The sequence below is a fragment of the Oryx dammah genome, unplaced genomic scaffold, assembly GCF_014754425.2.
Source record: "Oryx dammah isolate SB20612 unplaced genomic scaffold, SCBI_Odam_1.1 HiC_scaffold_29, whole genome shotgun sequence".
Classification (NCBI taxonomy): Eukaryota; Metazoa; Chordata; class Mammalia; order Artiodactyla; family Bovidae; genus Oryx; species Oryx dammah.
The window spans coordinates 110,568-128,765 of NW_024070213.1; the positions used below are offsets into that span (position 1 = coordinate 110,568).

The 18,198-nt window shown below is 56.4% G+C and overlaps 2 protein-coding genes across 2 annotated transcripts in view; both read right to left on the reverse strand.

The window, feature by feature from the left end:
- The window catches only part of SHANK3 (SH3 and multiple ankyrin repeat domains 3), a 54,141-nt gene extending 48,990 nt beyond the window's left edge, over positions 1-5,151 (reverse strand). The window contains exons 1-8 of the mRNA XM_040233139.1: positions 4,870-5,151; positions 4,346-4,549; positions 3,459-3,530; positions 1,431-1,539; positions 1,204-1,355; positions 944-1,111; positions 750-866; positions 335-412 (exon numbers count right to left, since the gene is read on the reverse strand). Of these exons, the coding sequence (XP_040089073.1) occupies positions 335-412; positions 750-866; positions 944-1,111; positions 1,204-1,355; positions 1,431-1,539; positions 3,459-3,530; positions 4,346-4,549; positions 4,870-5,151 (1,182 nt within the window). The remainder of the gene's footprint in view (positions 1-334; positions 413-749; positions 867-943; positions 1,112-1,203; positions 1,356-1,430; positions 1,540-3,458; positions 3,531-4,345; positions 4,550-4,869) is intronic.
- A 148-nt stretch (positions 5,152-5,299) lies between these two features.
- LOC120857787 lies at positions 5,300-7,054 on the reverse strand. The gene is made up of 2 exons (XM_040233530.1): positions 6,515-7,054; positions 5,300-5,535 (listed from the first exon to the last, which is right to left on the reverse strand). The coding sequence occupies exons 1-2, from the start codon at positions 7,007-7,009 to the stop codon at positions 5,398-5,400; spliced, it is 633 nt and encodes a 210-aa protein (XP_040089464.1). The 5' UTR covers positions 7,010-7,054; the 3' UTR covers positions 5,300-5,397.
- Between the last annotated feature and the right edge of the window lie 11,144 nt (positions 7,055-18,198).

Here is an 18,198-nt window from a genome sequence, read left to right on the forward strand (position 1 = left end):
TCACGGGCCAGGCCTGTTCCCCCACGTGACCTGTGAAGGCCCCTGAACGGACAGTCACAGCCCACAGCTGTTCTCCCCTGGCCCCAGAGCCTTCTGACCCTCCTCTCCTCTCCCTGGAAGGGGGACCGAGGGAACTGTCCTCAGTGAGCACCCCTCACAAGAGCCAGGCACTGCCCTGGCTCACCGCCTTTCTCCACCTCACCCTGGGACGGCCCTGGGCCCAGAGCTCCCTCACTGCTTTACAGGGAACAGAGCAAGGCCCAGAAAGCCCGAGCCACACAGAGATGGAGAGGCGCGCCCCAGGGAGCCCACGCTCCTGCAGACAGTCACGTACCTGGAAGGCCGTCTGGCTGTTGTAATTGCGGATATCCTTGTTGGCTCCACGGAAAAGCAGGACACGGGCACAGCTCTCCTGCGGGAAGATTGGAGGAGGGGTCACGGCTGGGGCAACACATGCACACGCGGGGCCCACGGCGATGCGTGCACCACACACACGTGTGGCATGCGCACAAGCAGGTCAGGCGTAAGTGTGCAGGTCCTGGCTCTGCAGGCCCAGAGGCACACAGTGCGCACGTATGACACACGTGTTCAGGGGATCGACGGCACGCACAGGCCGCAAGGCCACCCGGCTCACCGCAGGAAGCGGAACACGCAACTGTGGTGTGACCCACGGGGTCAGACATGCGCATACACGTAGTCACTTACAGCTTCACCCGTGTGCACACGCGTGTGCAGACATGCAGACCGACCTGGTTGTAGAGAGCGCAGATGTGCAGGGCTGTGTTCCCAGAGGCGTTCTGAGCCCCCATGTCAGCTCCGTAGAACAGGAGGTGCTCCAGGTGCTGTACGTGCCCGAAGCGGCAGGCCTGGGGGAGGGGGCGTTGCTGCTGGAGCCCAGGCCCACAGGCCGACCCCGGGGCCCTGCCCCTGTGCCCCGGCCTACCTGGTGGACTTCCTGCCAGCCGTTCTCGTCGGTGGTCCCCAGCTGAGCATGGTCGTGCAGGAGCAGCTCGCAGCAGAGGGCGTCTCCCCCACCCAGGGCGCTGTGGTACAAGGGCGTCAGACCACGGCTATCCTTGTAGTCCGGTGAGGCGCCCAGGTCCAGCAGGGTCTGAGGGCAAGAAGCTCAGTATTCATGCCAGGCCAGCCTCTCTCCGCTCCCGGGTCACACGACGCTCCGGCGAGGGCTGGGCCTGCACTGACCGTCAAGGCGGCCGCGTTCCGCTGGCGCGTGGCGCAGTGCACAGCCGTGAGCCCGTCTCGCGTGCGGAAGTCCAGGTGAGCGCCGCCGTTCTTCAGCACCTTCAGCAGGTCGGTGGCGTCGTCCAGCTGGGCGGCCAGGCTCAGCGGACACTCTGGGTTCAAGGGACAGGCGGAGGTCACAGTCCTGGCCATTCCCAGACCGTGCCCCTCCCTGATCTGCTTCTCACCTCCTGAGTCAGGATCGTGGAAATTGGGGTCCAGCCCCTTGTCCAGCAGGCGGGCCACCTTGTCCGTGCTGTGCAGCTGGACGTATTCCATAAACTTCTTCAGGTTCGCCTGGAACAGCCAGCCATCCTGATCAGCCCACACTTGACGACGATCCTCTGGCCATCGCCCGCGCCACCCAGGGAACTGCCGCACCCCTCAGTCGGACCCGCCGGCCTACACCACGCCCTTCCCCCTTTCCCGCGGTGCCCTGAGCATGCACCGCCACTGCGGCCCCAGTCCCGGCTCCCCTGGCCCTTCCTCGACCTCCTAGCCCAGCTAAGTGAGGCCCCTCCCTCAGCCTCAGCCTCTGCCCTGGCCTCTCTCCCTGGCCCTGACGCCCCAACCTGTCCAGCCTGGAAAAGCCTGAAGCCACGTGGGCAGGAGCCGGCCAGGGGCAGCGCACACCCCGTTCCCAGGGTAGCGTGCTCCTTCTCCGGAGCGTCTTCCTCACGAGCTCACCCCATGACAGGGCCCAGCTCCAGGGCCCTCCTCTATTGCCAGGTACCCCTCCTGCGGGGTGATTCTGACTGCTGTTCCTTCACTCACCCAGTCACGCACCAGTGCACTCAGCAAAGCCTCCCTAAGCTCCCGCTGCTGCTACAGTGCTGCCTGCAGCAGGCAAGGTACCCCAGCCGGAGGCCCAAGGCCCTCTAGAGACGAAACGCATCAGAAAGAGGACAAGGTGCTGTGGGGACAGCTCCACGCGAGGGCCCTCTGGCGGGTTAGGACGACCGGATGGGAGGAAGGATGCTCAGAGCGGAAAGACCTCGGCCCCACCGGCATGGGGGGCGGGAGGCTTAGTGTGGAGCTGGGGGCCGGCCGGAGACCAGGCAGGAAACACGGGGCTGTGGCACAGAGTTGAAACTCATCCTAAACTCAAGTGAGACTCACTGAAGGTCAAGAGTCATTGGTGTCCTGCAGGTCACTGAGGTCAGCTTTAGAGGAGAGGTAACTATGGGAGGAGTCCAAGGTAAAGGGTTATGCCAAGACCAGTGAGGGAGTCTCTGCCCAGCCACGGAACCAAGGCAGCAGAGGGGTCTGGCACGGAGACTCCAGGGTCACAAGGGGGTCACTGGGGCACAGGGGTGAATGCGCAGATCCCTCTCTTAAGCCCCAGAGACTGTCAATGCAGCGTCCAGCAAGCAAATGTCCACGGGAGCCTGGGGCGGGAACTCAGGGAGTCCGCCTATGGAAAGGGCCAGGGTACCTACCCCGCCCTCGCCCCTCCAACATTCAGAGGAGGCAGGGAGGTGACCCCAAAGAGCATGTGGGGTCAGACCCTCCTAGCAACAGTACCCAGGAGTAAATACCCCACAGGTAGGCCTAGGAATAGGGCCCCAGAGTCAGAAGATCTGGGTTCAACCCCAACATCTCTGGATGCAGAGGTGTAAGCAAGTCACTTAAATTCTCTGGGACTCAGTATCTTCATCTATGAAATGGGATAATAATAGTTCCTCCCAGAAAAAAAAAATAATGAGATGCCTAATTTCAAGCGCCTCGCACTGGAGGACCACTAAGTCCCGGATGCCCTGTTCTCCCCACCCCAACACAGCTCCCCTCAACAACCACATCTGCTCACGTTGCCCCCACAAAGACACTGCACCCTACTGCACTCCACCCCGGAGCCAGGGGCCCACCAGAGGGGTCAGCGAGAGTCTGACCTGAGTGGAGCCCATCACCAGACCGACCACCCCAAAGTCATGGTGCCTGGAGTCTGCATCCGGCCCTCTAGTCGCCCCCAACACCCACTCTGGGTCCCTGATGACAGGAGAAAGTGGACTGAGCCAAAGCTGGCCTGCCCAACCAGGCTGTGGGGGCCGTTCTGGGGACGGGGGGAAGGCTTCAGGAAGGGAATTTCTCAAGGACATTTCTGACATCACAAAATCCAAGTAAGGCTGAGCCAGGGGAGTATGGGCCATGGCGGGGAGGGGACTGGAGGGAGGGCAGAAGATCACCTTCGAGTACCCTCGCTGCGGCTGCCTCCTTACCTTTGTGTGAAGCTTTGCAAACTGCTTATCATCAATGAGGTTCTGGGCATAAACTCGCCTCTTGTATCGAAACTGCTCAGGTAAAGACAAGGCAGAAAAAGGCACCCACCTGGACTGAGTAAGTGAAAGCAGGCACGGAATGGAGTCCTGCCCACTGCTGTGTGGCCAGGGCCCCACTGCTCATCGCCCCCATACTGCCCACTGCTGTGTGGCCAGGGCCCCACTGCTCATCGCCGCATAACAAAGCTCCTGCCGCCGGCCTCACCAGCCCGTGCACACGCCATGGACACGACCTGCACCGAGGGCAGGTGTGCTGCACGCCCAGCGGTCCCTCTGCCTGCTGTGCCCTTCCTGTCTCACCCCCACTCCTAGGATTCTCTGGAAACCTCAGTCCTCTTCCAAGACCAGGTTCCAGGCCTGCTTTCCTAGACACCCCTCTCTGGACAGAACTGTGCCTACCTGCCTGTGCCACCAGGGAGGCCCAGTCAGCTGAGCTCAGCGACCATAACGCTTGTTCCAAAGCCCATTGCACTTGCCACCCCCACCTCCAAACTGGATCTGGTCCCCTTTGCTCACAGGGTGCTCAACAGCCTTTACATCATGAACAGGGGAGCAAACGAGGAAGACTTAGTCTGTCCTTAGGACAACTGCACGGGCGGTGGCAGGAAGACAAGACACAGATGTGCACACAGCCCGCGGCGGGCGTACTCCACGCGGCGCTCTGGGCAGTCACGCCCGCTCACACCCCGTCGCACGTGCTGCTGACCGCGCGCCTGCACGCGGCTCACTCCTCACTCGCCCCGTACACACTAACTCCCCGCGTCCGTGCCCCTCGCTGCCGCGCCCTCTGGAGCTCGGGGCTCGGCCCGTCCCCGGCCGCTGCTCACCTCCAGGTAGGGCAGGGGCGTGTCCAGGTTGGGCGGGTATTCCTGCAGAAGCCGCTCCTCGTCCAGGAACTTGCCGGCGCGGCCCCGGGAGGGCGGCTGGAAGAGCCCGTAGTTGAGCGCGTCCTGGAGGCTGTGGTTGAGGGCGCAGAGCACGCGCTGCTTGGCGGCCCAAACGGGCGCGGCTGGGTCCAGGCGCAGGCACTTCTGCAGCGGAGCGCGGTCGTGAGCCGATCGGGCCGCCCGGCCAGCGCGGGGCACGGAGGCCCGGGGCGCCGCCCGAGTCCCGGCGAGGGAGCGGAGGCCGCGGACCCCCGCCTCCGCGCCCCGCTCGCGAGGCCTCGCCCCGGGGGCGGTGCTTCCCCGGGCCCCGCCCCCGCCCGGCCGCGGGGAGGGTCCGGGTGGAGGCGGCGGGGGAGGGGCGAGTGGCCGGGGCCGGGGTCTCCGACGCACGGCTCGCGGAGCGCGGGTGGGGGGCCGCGAGAGCGGGGCGAGGGGGCCGCCGGGACCCGGGCGGCGAGGCTCACCGTTTGCTGCAGGTCTGGGATGCCGACGCGCACGATCCCGGCGCTGGCCCCGGGGCCGTCCATCCCCGCGCCCGGGCCGGGGCCGCTAGCGGCCGGGAGCTGGGCGCCCCGGGGCTCCTCGCCGCGCCCCGGCCCCCCCCGGCCCCCCACCGGAGCCCCGTCGGCCGCGATGCGCGGGAGGGGGCCGGGGGGAGCCGGGGCCGGGGCCGGCGCCGGGGACAGCGGCTCCGAGGGCTCCGCAGGGGCGGCGGCGGCGGCGGCGGCGGCGCGGCTCAGCTGCATCGGCCCCGGCTCCGCTCGGCGCCTGCCTTCCCCGGGGGCGGGGGCGGCGGGGGGAGGGGGCCTGAGCCGGGAGGGAAGCGGGGGTGGCAGGGGGCTGAGCCGGAGGCGGGGGCCGGGACGCTCAGGGCCGGCGAGGGCGAAGGGCACTGTCTGGGGTCCCGGGGTGGGGAGGGGGGTCCGCGCGAAGGGCGAGGGCCGCGCAGCAGGGTGGGGACCCTGGGGGCTGTGCTGGGGGTGTGGGGACTCCTAGGCCTCGGTGTGGGGGGAGTGGCTGAGCAGCGAGGACCGCGCCGCCCTTCGGCTGCGGAAGAGCATCCGTGGACCACCGGGGAAGATGCGGCGAGGAGGGGGCTCTTGGAGCTGGGATGGGGGCCGCTTTGGGCGCTAGGACCAGAGACAGGGCAGGAAGGGGAGAGAAAAACTGGAGAATTAATATCGGGGGTGGCAGCTTCTCCCCACTCTACCGACCCTCTCTCCCCACCCTACTCCAGACCCGGGGATGACAGGGACCAACCCGGTCCCAGTCCTGGGGGTGGGACGGCAGGGACCTCAGAGCCCCGGGGTCTCTCTCACCGCCAGGACCATTTAACCCTCCAACTTAACCCTTAGGACCTCGCCGAACTGTGTTCAGCGCGGCGGGCGGCTCCCGCATCCCTAGCCGAGTTTGGGGAGTTCGCTCCGGACTCAGGCCCGCCGCTCCTCCAGCCCCCTCCCCAGGTGCCCTGGTTCGCCTAGCTCCGACGCGGGTCACCCCCTCCCGGTCACCTTAGCGACAACAGGATGGGGCCGCGACCTAAGAGGAAGGGCTTAGGGGAGGGGGCGCTACTAGTCTCCACCTGCACCCGGGAAGTGAATTTTAGTTTTACGCGTTGTCGTGGCAACGCGGGAGGGGGTGATGAGTAGGCGGAGGAGAGGGGAGCGCAATAAAGAACCTAGCTCAGGCACCACCGCCCCATTGGAGCGCGCCAGCTCCCCCCCCCCCAATACTCGTCAGCCTCACAGAACTACCCCAGAGCTGGGAAACCCGAGCCCTCACGGTTCTTAAAAGCAAAGAGCAGCCGCCCCTTCACGTTGAAATAGCCCTGATTTCCCGAGAAACAGCTTCTGACTCCCACAAAGCTCCCCCACCGTGCTGGACTCCTCCCCAGAGAGCAGGCCCTGACCCCCATGGCCGCTCCCCTTCTCACAAAACACACTTGCTAACCTTCACAGAACAACCCAGCCTGGGGACACCTGGTCCTGGTAGAAAATACCCCAGTCTCACTCACCTTCTCCAAGAGCAGCCCTGGATCCCCTGAGCCTCCCAGGAATAAACTTGAATGAACCCCCCCCACACACACACACACACAGAAAACCTCCCTACCCTTCCCCGACATCCTGGAAGCACCCTACCCCCACACAGACCAGTTCTTGACACCCCGTTGGAGGAGAAGTCCCCACCCCAGAGAGCCCCACAGTACCCACCGCTCTGCCCCTGGAACAGCCTCTGGTCACCCCAGAGCAAGACCCACTTCCCCAGGACCAGCCCTGAGCCCGAGGGGAGCCGGGCTCTCTCCCTCCCCAGCCACCACCCCTCCAGGAAGAATCTCTGCCTCCTAGGACTCCACTGACCCCACCGCACGTGTGTCCAGCGCTGTCTGCAGTCTGCTGCGGCTTTCTTCCCAGGCCTGGGCGGACCCTCCCTGCCTAGGAGTATGACCCCAGGATGTTCAGGCTCTTCCCAAGGCCACTGGCCTAGCCTGAGTGGGGGAGCTGAGGGTCCCCAGAGGCTGGGGCGGATGGGAGGGATAGGGGCAGGGGGGAGCAGGAAGGGGCTGCCGGAAGCCCACTTATCTGCAGGAAGCACCTTGGGGAGCATGTGGCCCAGCCCTGGGAGAGGAAACGAGCGCTTCCCAGCCCCCCTGTCTCCACCGGCTTCCTGCCCCTGGCCTCCCCTCCCTGAGTCACCCAGAGCTGCCCCTTCCCGTGCCCCTCCCCCTCCCGCTGTGGCAGCTGTGCCACCACGGCCACGGCCACGGCCACCAGAGTCGCGATGGGACTGAAGAAGGAGGCTGCACCTCCCCACAAGCAGCCTCAGAGCAGCCCCAGGCCTCCGGGCTCTCCCTGCAACCCTGCCCTTGACCTGGGTGGCCAGACACCCACCTGTCCACAGAGACGCCCTCATGGGGACCCCTTCAGCCTCCCCAGGGGCCCACTGTACTTGATACACCCAGTACCATGAATGCCGCACTTTCAGGAGAAAGCCTCACATCTCAGAAGCAACCAACACATCCCTGGTCTCCAGGCTCAACTGGGCCTGCCCTGCCAGGGCCAGGTCCGCAGAGCACCTGGCCCAAAGAATGGGCAGATGATGAACAAATTCCAAGCTGGAGCCACTCCCCAGCCCACTGCCACCCTGGAAAATGGCAAAAATCCCAACCCCCAGAAGCATCTTTCCCACAGAATGTCCTCCTGGCCCTGCAGCCTGGTGGGTGGACGGAGCAGGAAGCCCAGAGACAGGTTATTTTGTTGAGCATAAAAGACCCCAGGCTCCTCAGCACCTCCCAGCCCAGCCCTGCCTCTCTGCCCTCCTGTCTTAGTCCTTTAAGGCTAGGAGCCCCCAGACCCCATGGCCCTTCCATCAGGGCTAAGATTCCAGAAACCCCATGGTTCTCCCATCTCCACTTCCTCCCAACACAGGTTCGGAAGCCCAGGGCCTGTGGAAGCTCACGTGGGCAAAGCGTCCGGAACGTGCCTGGCACAGGGTCAGACCTCTCCAGTGGAACACTGCCCACCACTCCGTGGCCCCCCAGGCCCCCAGCCACTGCAGAGGCCGTCTGTGCCCACACCCTCAAGGGCCTAAGCACCCCTCGTCCCGCTGCGTGGGCAGAGCACCCCCACCTGCGGCGTCCTGTCGGCCCTTCCTGGTGAGGCTGCGTCCCCTCCCTCACCACGCCCTCCTTCCACACTCTTGGGCCACTTCCTCACCCAAATCCCAGCCTTTCCCTCCCTCGCAGTCGCCTACAGAGGCCTGGCCCACAGCCCCCTCTTGCTGCAAACCCCGCAGGCCTGCTGTGTCTCCTGTGTTTCTGTGCCGGGGCGGGGGTGGGGGCGGGGGTGTCCTGCTGTCTGGCCCTCCCCGGGGGCCTCTCTCCCCACCCGTGCTCCTCCTCTGCCTCCACTTACAGCACCCTAGTGTCTGCCTGCCCTGAAATCACTTGTTGCTTATGGTCTAGGACCTGTCTTTCCCCCGGAATGCAGGCTCCCATGGGGCGGGAGCTTTCCGGATCTGGTTCACTGTGTCCGAGGCCCCTGGCTTAGTCCCTGCTCCGTGGACATTGCTGAACTTTCATCTTCAAACTGTTCACACCCAACTTTGTCTGTTCAGGGCAGACCCTCTCCAGACTCAGAGCAGCTTGTAGGGCAGAACCCCTGAGTATTCCGACTGTCTGGACCTGGTGCACTGTTTCTGGACATGTGTTTGTTTTGTTTGATTCAAGTTATTTAACATCTATCAGTATATTTAGGTTCAATTTCATCCTAAGTCTGATAAGTTTTATTTTTCTAGAAATACAAATCTTCTTCTGAAGAATCAACTTTTCATTCTGCTAATCTATTTCTATTTTGTCTTCTTCTGTTTATCTCTTTCTACTGCTTTGATTGTTGTTAGGATCCTTCTTCTAATTTCTTCAGCTGGGTACCAAATTCAATTTTTAGTCTTTCTTTTCTCTGACAATCAGTGTTTAAGGTTATAAATTTCCAAGTTCCACTTTAGTTATGTCCATTAAGTCAGGTCTTAGTTCTGGCATGTGGGATCTAGTTCCCTGAAGGGATTGAACCCAGGCCCCTGCATTGGGAACTTGGAGTCTTGGCCAATGGACCACCAGGGAAGTCCTCCATTAAGCCTTAATAAGTAGTACTTTTAACTTCACCTTGTTGATTTTCTACTATCCATTGTATTGTTTGCCTTTCAGTTCAGTTCAGTTCAGTTCAGTCGCTCAGTCGTGTCCGACTCTGCGACCCCCATGAATCGCAGCACGCCAGGCCTCCCTGTCCATCACCACCTCCCGGAGTTCACCCAGACTCACGTCCATCGAGTCCGTGATGCCATCCAGCCATCTCATCCTCTGTCGTCCCCTTCTCCTCCTGCCCCCAATCCCTCCCAGCATCAGAGTCTTTTCCAATGAGTCAACTCTTCGCATGAGGTGGCCAAAGGACTGGAGCTTCAGCTTCAGCATCATTCCTTCCAAAGAAATCCCAGGGCTGATTTGTTTGCCTTAGGGATTACTGAAAAGTATGCTACTTCAAGTTTTCAACTGTATACTAGGTTTCTTTCTTTTTATTTATTTATTTCTTTTTGAGGAAGGATTCGCCCTTAGCTACTGATTTCTTTTTTATTGTATTATGGTCAGAGAAGACAATCTGCATAATACTGATCTTTGAGTATATTTCAGTACAAATACAAATATAATTTATTTGTAAAAAAAATAAAAAATAAATATAAAAAAATACAAATATAAATATATTTGAATAATACTAATTTTACAAAGACTTTCTGGTTGCCATGTATGTGGCTCAATAGGAATTGTTGGATACAAGGAGGTGTGCGTGTGTGTGTGTCTCCAACAATATACACACATGATATCATGCCTCCATCGCATCATTTGTTAATTGTATTACTCAAACATTCTATGTCTGTTCTAACATTCCCTTTGCGTGATTTATAAATCACTAAAAGAAGTGGGATAGAATCCCACTTTAGCAGCCTTTCCATGAAATTTTGCCAGTTCGGGATTTATATATCTTTTCAGGCTTTCTTTTAATGCTAACAGATTCAGAATTATTATAGCTTTCTGATAAGTTATTCCTTTTATCATTACATGGTACCTTGTTTATTCTTAATGATGCTTTTTGCCTTAATTTTTTTTCAAACTCTAGCACTGTTTTGTGAGTATTGGCCTCATACATCTTTTCCCCTCATTCTCCTTCTATTCTACGTTTTATATCCTTAGATGTGCTTCTGGTAAATAGTGTGTGCAGCCATTTTCTAAATTACCATCTGACGGGGTTCCGTGATGCCTATCGGCGTGTCTCACCTGAGTCTGCCTTTATTTCATGTTCTCAGTCAGTATTTTTTTGTTCTCTTGTCTACGCTGCTTTTTACTCCCTTTGGGCTCTTCCTTTGATTGATCACATTACCTTTACTCCTCTTTCCCTCAACTCCCTTTGTTTTGGGAGTTAAACATTCTTTCTATCATTTTCATAAATACACTGAGATTTGTAACCTTCGGGATTAACAAAGCCCCAAGTGAGGCTTTCCCCCACTTCCCTCCACTAGCGGGGCTCAGCCTCAGCCTCAGGCCTCTGTCCACATCGCTCTGCCTCCAGCGAAGCCGTTGTGGTTGCTCGAGGAGTCACATGTCAGCCCACTCTCCACTCACTTTCCTTCTGACTTGAACTTTCTTCTTCCTGAAAGTAGTGACAAAGTAGTGACTTTCAAATGTCTTATTTCACCTTTATTTTGAGTGATAGTTTAGCCAGTGTAGAATGCTAAATTGACAAAATATTTTTTTCTCGATACTTTGAAGATTTTTCTCTCTGTGTGCTGTATTCTGGATAATTTTGCTACTTCTGGTTTCCACCTCACTGATTCTGTTTGAGTTTAATCTGTTATTGATCTTATCCATAGGTTTAATTTCCCCTCCATAGAATTTTAAATTTCAGTGGCCATAAATTTTATTTCTGCAAGCAGTATTTGGTACATTATCAAATCTGCTTCTTCTTTCTTTATATTGACTTTTTCTTTTTATTTAATGCAATTTTAGATTTCTTTTGTCTTTAATTACTTTTAAAACATTTACTTTAAAGTTCTAGTCAGTAGTTCACATATGTGAAATTTTTGGTGGTCTAATCCCATTTGTAGTATCTACCAACTCACTCACTGCAGGGGGACTGTAGGTTCTTTCTGTGACAGTTTTATGACTTGGGGTTATGAACTCAGCTGGGCCTGGGAAGCCTAGATGTGTCCCTCAGAGCAGTATAGCTAGCCCAGGAATTGTTTCATGTTAATTTCTTGGTTTGGTGGTCCCGGGGACTACAAAGGGTAATATAATTAAGACTCCAAACTTGGGGGACCAACAGTGGTTACAACTTAATATGGAGACTTCTTCACAGAGAGACCACCACAGAGCTTTATGAAAATTGCTTAAATAAAAGAGAAATATATGGTAATAATCATGAAAGTAGATTACTCGCCAGATTTTTGAGCACTACACGTCATCCCAAGTGTATGACGTGTATGGACTCGTTCAGTCATCACCACATCACTGAGCCGGCCCATTACTGTCCTCACGTAACAGATAAGGAAACGGAGCAAATTAGAAGGAACTCACCTTGTCCGACGTCGCACGTGGCGAGTCCGCGGAGAGGCCAGGACTTGGAACACCGTAGCGGGCGTGCGACCCAAACAGGGCCGATGAGACTCCTGTTCTGGAAGCTAAGGCTCGTAACTGAGGGAAGAAACCTTTTCTCCACGCTTGGGACACGTGGTAGAAACGAAGCTCGACAGACACCAGCGACCAAGATTGCAGCCTTGGGAAAAAGCAGCCCTGGGAGGAATACAGACATGGGAGACAAGGAGGTTCTGAAGAGGCTTTGAATCTACAGACTTGGTCCCTGAAATCTGCTTTGCTTTCTTTTGGCTTCAAGAGCCAAGGGTACCTGAAAGTCCACACAAAAGAGAAGGGAAAGGCCTCTCTAAAAGGGAGCGTGACTGTAGGAGAGGTGGAAGGGCTGGCCTTAGGGCAGGGCCTGAGCTGGCATCCCAGCTCAGCCGCCAGATGCCCTGGTGGCTGAGAAAACTTCCTGGCTTCACGCTGCCTCCCTGTGAGCTCTGGTGTGTGAGGGACAACGGTAGGACGTGCTGCATTCCTCCCTCATTCGGGCCACATGCCAGGCTCCTGCTTTGGGGCTGACGAGGTGGCTCGAGCCCCCCCTGGGCCCTGGTGCGGTTAGGAGAGCGCGTGGGTGTGACATGCTCACCGTGTACCTGGTGCCTAGTGAACACATTCTAATATAACCATAAAGCTAGTTCTGTGAAGACCTCCAAGGCCGTCTAGAACCAACACCAAAAAATCATCACAGGCTATGGGAATGCAAAAGCAGGATGTCAAGAGATACCTGGACGGAGGAGAGCACGGCAACGCACTCCCATATTCTTGCCTGGGAAATGGACAGAGGAGCCCGGTGGGCTTCAGTCCACAGGGTCACAAAAGAGCTGGATATGACTGAATGACTGCATGGCAACAACATCCGCGTGTATAAATGTGTCTGTGTGTTTTACAACTGGACCAATCTGCTGCACACCTAAACCACTGCGAATTAATTATACTTGAATAGAAGATGATTTTGGAAAGAAAAAAAAAGAGATACCTGGAATAACAGGCAAGTTTGGCCTTTGAGTACAAAACAAAACAGGGCAAAGGCTAACAGTTTTGCCAAGAGAATGCGCTGGACATAGCACGCTGGTCTGCCAACAACACAAGAGAGGACTGTACACCTGGGCGTCACCAGATGGTCAACACCGAAATCAGATTGTTTATATTCTTTGCAGCCAAAGATGGAGAAGCTCTATACAGTCAGCATAAACAAGACCTGGAGCTGACTGTGGCTCAGGTCGTGAACTCCTCGTGGCAGTTTCACATGCTAGCAAGGTAATACTCAAAATCCTTCAAGCTAGGCTTCAACAGTATGTGAATCAAGAACTTCCAGTGTACACGCTGGATTTAGAGAAGGCAGAGGAACCAGAGATCAAATTGACAACCTCCATTGGATCATACAAAAAGCAAGAGAATTCCAGAAAAACATCTACTTCTGCTTCGTTGACTATGCTAAAGCCTTTGAGTGTGTAGATCGCGACAAACTGGAAAATTCTGAAAGAGCTGGGAATCCCAGACCACCTGACCTACCTCCTGAGAAACCTGTATGCAGGTCAAGAAGCAACAGTTAGAACCAGACATGGAACAACAGTCTGGTTCCAAACTGGGAAAGGAGTATGTCAAGGCTGTATATTGTCACCCTGCTTATTTAACTTCTATGTAGAGTACATCATGCAAAATGCCCGGCTGGATGAGCCACAAGCTGGCATCAAGATTGCCGGGAGAAATATCAACAACCTCAGATATGCAAATGATACCACCCTAATGGCAGAAAGCAAAGAGACTCTAAAGAGCCTCTTGATGAAGGTGAAAGAAAAGAGTGAAAAAGCTGGTTTGATATTCAACATTCAAAACACTAAGATCATGGCATCCCTTTCCATCACTTCATGACAAATAGATGGGGAAAAAATGGAAACAGTGACAGATTTCATTTTGTAGGACTCCAAAGTCATGTCAGATGGTGACTGCAGCCATGAAATTAAAGATGCATGCTCTTTGGGAAAAAAGCTATGCCTAACCTACACAGAGTATTAAAAAGTGGTGAAAGTGAAAGTATTAGTCACTCAATCATGTCCAGCTCTTTGCAACACCATGAACTGTAGCCCGCCAGGCTTCTCTGTCCATGGAATTGGTCAAGCAAGAATACTCAAGTGGGCTGCCATTCCCTTCTCCAGGGGATCTTCCCCACCCATGGATCAAACATGGGTCTCCTGCATTGCAGGCAGATTCTTTACTGTCTGAACCACTGGGGGAAGCCTAAAAAAAAAAAACAAAACCAGAGACATCACTTTGCTGACAAAGGTCCATATAGTCAGAGCTATGGTTTTTCCAGTGTACAGGTGTGAGAGTTGGACCATAATGAAGGCTGAGCACCAAAGAATAGATGTTTTCGAACTGTGGTGCTAGAGAAGAGAGTCCCTTAGACAGCAAGGAGATCAAACCAGTTAATCCTAAAGGAAATCAACCCTGAGTACTCATTGGAAGGACTGATGCTGAAGTTGAAGCTCCAGTATTTCAGCCACCTAATGCGTGGAGCTGACTCACTGGAGAAGACCCTGATGCTGGGAAAGATTGCGGGCAGGAGGAGAAGGAGGAGTCAGAGGATGAGATGGTTGGATGCATCACTGACTCAGTGGACATGAGTTTGAGCAGGCTCTGGGAGACAGTGAACGACCGGGAGGCCTGGCGTGCTGCAGTCCAGGGGGTCGCAGGGAGTGGGACACACTGAGCGGCTGAACAACAGCAGCAGCATTTCCGAGTGTCTCACAACAGAGGCGTTTCCGACCACGTCGCTGGAAACCTGCTTTTTGTATTCAGTCATAGTAGTCAGCACACAGAAATGCTTAATGATGGTTGGACAGATATTAATGAACGAATAAACGAACAAAAGGACATCCTGCATTTAAAATGTGTATTACTCACAAACATACACACCAAAGTATGAGGATGAGGCACTAGGAATAGAGCAGTCGTCAAACAGCCCCCCTTGGCCAACCGTGTCCTCCCCCTTACTGGGAACTGTGGCGACAGGCTGTCTGCTCACCCCGCGTTCTGACATCATCCATGTCTCTCCAAGGGGCCCCTCACTCTGGCCTCCCAGTTCCTTGACCTCTCATCTCCCTAAGTGTAAAAGTCAGGGTTTAGGTATAGCGTATGGACCCATGTACGACTGCTTTGAGCTGAAAGGGATTTGGTACATGGAGTTGTTGCCTGCAAAGTCATCGGAAGTGCTGAAAGAAGCATCTAGCCTGAGCCCCTAGAGATACACTCTCCCTCAGCAGCACCACAGAACTAGTCCCCAGGGATTTACTTTTTGCCACATTCAGCAAACTGAGAGGCCCGAAAGCTGATATCCCACCTGCTGACTCCAACAGACCACCCCTCTGAGTCTGTATCTCCCAGCCCCTTTTGCATCTAGGTAGGGCCAAGTCAAGGGTTCTGGAATCGAGGCCACTCCCAGGCCTAGGAGGTAATCAGTAAATACCTCCTCCTTATCCTGCCTGCTCTCTATTCAGCCTTCTGCATCCAGGGTGGTCTTAAATCCATGAGTCAAAAATGGCAGCAGTTCCTCAGCTACCAGGGAAGCTCCTACTTCCTCTTCTATGGGTCCTTAAATGCAGCATGGAGCAGAGACTCACCCACCCCTATTTCTGCTTATGTTGCAAACTGGATTTTCTGTGAGCAAGAAGTAAACATCTGTTATGTCAAGTCACTGAGATTTGGGGGTTTATCTGTTAAGGTAGCTAGTGTTTCTTCAGCTGTTATAGGAGGGGAGCCCCAGGAGCCTCGCTTTGGCTTACTACCTTGAGTCCTTGTCTAGATCAGCAGGCAGTGTTGCAGAGGCCTGCTGCTCAGTACATCTATTAGAATGATATGCTTAAGAACCAGGGAAATTAACACAAAATAAATTCACATAATCACTGCATCCATGGTGAGGTGGACTGTGGCCCCATACGCTTGTCTCGTGTGACCTCCAAAGCCCTCTCTGATCGTGGACTATGGGGGCATCACAATGTCTGGGGAGTGGTATTCACTCAGAATTAGCGGCCAACAAGCCTGAGAACCTGACCGTCCCTTCCCCTAGAGTGTGGCCGCCCTGGCTGAGGCCACGCCTCCCTCAAGGGAGCCCAGGGAGAAGGCTTAGCACAGCCTTGGCTGTTTCCGCCAGGCCTTTCCCTCTGGCAGCTCCAGGTCCGTGAGTGACTCACGTCCAGGAACTGGAAGAGGAGTGCACTGTGAGTCAAGTCTGGGCCACGTTCCCGAAACCTAGGGTCTTTCCACCACCACCCCCGCTGCCACTACCCTCTGTTTTTGTCCTGGAGGATGACTCCATGGCCAGGGAGCCAAAAATCTCTGAGGCCATGCCATTCCGCCTGGCACTGTGGCCTCTGCTAGTACCCAGCTCCCCGGAGTCTAAAGCGTGCCTCTGCTCCCCTCTCAACTCCGGAGTGCAGCTCACTGTCTCACAGAGGGAGTCCTCCAGACCCTCACCGGGGACAGCTGGGGACGCCTGACCAGGTCACGCACAATACACTTCTTTCTTTCTCTGTCTCTGGGAGCCTTTTTCTCTATTAAACCAAAGAGGTTTCCACCAGCTTGGCTTCATTCACATGGGCTGTTGTGAACCCTGGCTTAAAAAACCAGAGCACAGTCAGCATCATCCAAGCCCCTGGATCTGAATCCAGAACCTGCTCCCTGTTAGATCTGACTGATTTAGGATATTTTGCCTCCAATATCCTGGGGTTAGGAATAACGGTTGTTGAGGCCAAAGAGGAGGGAGCAGACCCCAGGGCGTGAGTGGAGGCCTGCACACAGGGCCCTTGGTGTCCTGGATTCCTGACGTCAGCCATTCCCCAGAACCATCACAGAATACCTTCAAATGGGCCAAGTGCGGCAGCAGCCCCCGGCAGGCCCAGGAGAGGGAGGCCCCTCCCTTGTTCGAGGTGTAGAAAGACCAGACCGGCACCACTCACAAGGCCCCTCTCTTAACTGTGGGTGTTAGTTCCAAATTAACAGTGTCCAGAGCCACTTCCCGCACCCTGGCAGGCTGCCTCCCACCAGGACTCTGTCCCAAACTGACCCTCCTGCCGGCTCCCACAGCAATGCCAAGAAAGGCCCACAATCACGGAAAGACTCAGATGTCCACAGAGCTCAGCTTTGAACAGACACAGATGGAGGCACACGCGCCTTCTCCCCACCCAGAGGTCAGGGCTGCCTGCCGCGGGCACACGCCTGGGCAACCTCCAGAGTCTGCAGGGGAAAGTGCCGGCCATTTGCATAACATTACAGCCGCAGGCCGGCTCTCCTGGAGAATAAGGGTACTTCCCAGCTTGCAGCAGAAAGGGAAGAAAAGGCCTTTGGCTGATTCCTTTTAAACTCCAATTCACAGCACCAACCAGCTGTGATAGTTCCAATTACAGGTTCAAAGATTTCTGGGCCATGGAAAAACTTTCTGTCCTGGCCACCCACCCCATACTGCTCCCACGCACAGGCACAGAACCCATACTGGAGTTGTGACACCAAGGGGATGGTTCACAGGAGCCCCTTCCATTCCCAACGAGGCCAGCAGCAGCCTGGAGGCCAGCCCTGTCTCAGGGAGATCCCTGCCCTTCAAATTTTGCTCCTTCGTACTGCCTCTAGTCTTAGCTTTCATCTTTCACCAGGAAAATGCCAGCTCCACAGCTGGGCTTCAGGGGAAGCTGTGTCTTGGCCCCACCCCAGGGACCAGCGGCCTTTCAAGGACCCTGTCCATGCTCCCGCTGGCTCCAGGGGCAGGAACTATGAGAAACCCTCCGCAACAGCAGCCCATGCTGCTGGTCCTGAGGTCCGACCCTGCTGGGGAGCCTGAGGCCAGAGAGCTACCCCCGGGGGCCGCGGGGCGGCGGGGGGGAGTTCCAGGGAAGAGATGTCCTGGGGGAGCTGCTGTGGGGAGGCACTCTCCGGGAGGCACTGACCTTGGGGTGTTTAGTTGCACTTAGTAAGATACCCGCCTAACCGCTTCGTGGGGCTCTCTCTTACTTTGAAACAGCTAAACAATCTGGGGACCAAAACGGTGAAGTCATTCGAACAAGGCTGTCCAGTGATGGAGCCAGGCCCGGCATCTCTTTGGATGAGCCCTTCCCATTGGTGTGGCCCGGATGCAGAGAAGACACCGCCCTCCAGATGCCGCACCAGCCCCTTCCCCGACACACACACGGCCCACCACACCCCCACCACCCCCACACACGAGCGGAGCGGAAGGTCGGAAAGATTTTTGATCTGTTTCAAGAAAACACCAAACATAGCATTGTGGGAAAAGCCAGCGGCCCGCGGACTCCACGGCTTCCGGTTCGATTTGCTCATTCCACACTCTCCAGGCTCAGGGCCTTAAAGGAACCCTAGCGCGCCGAGCGCCAACACTAGGATCCGTCCTGCGCGCACCTCACGCGCCGCCCGCCTCCAGCGCCGAAGGCCTCCGGGCGCAAACCCTGGCGCACCCGCCGCCCGCAGCCCAGCCGAGGCCCCGCCCCTCCCGGCGCCGTGCCCCGCCCTCTTAGCGCCGTGCCCCGCCCCTCCCAGCGCCGTGCCCCGCCCCTCCCAGCGCCGTGCCCCGCCCTCTTAGCGCCGTGCCCCGCCCCGGGGCGGGCCGCGC

Coding starts and splice junctions, on each gene's coding strand:
- LOC120857787 (XM_040233530.1), bottom strand. CDS start 7,009: ATGCTCCCCAAGGTGCTTCCTGCAGATAAGTGGGCTTCCGGCAGCCCC. Junction 5,536..6,514: donor TTCCAGGATGTCGGGGAAGG/GTAGGGAGGTTT, acceptor CTCTGGTCCTAG/CGCCCAAAGCGGCCCCCATC.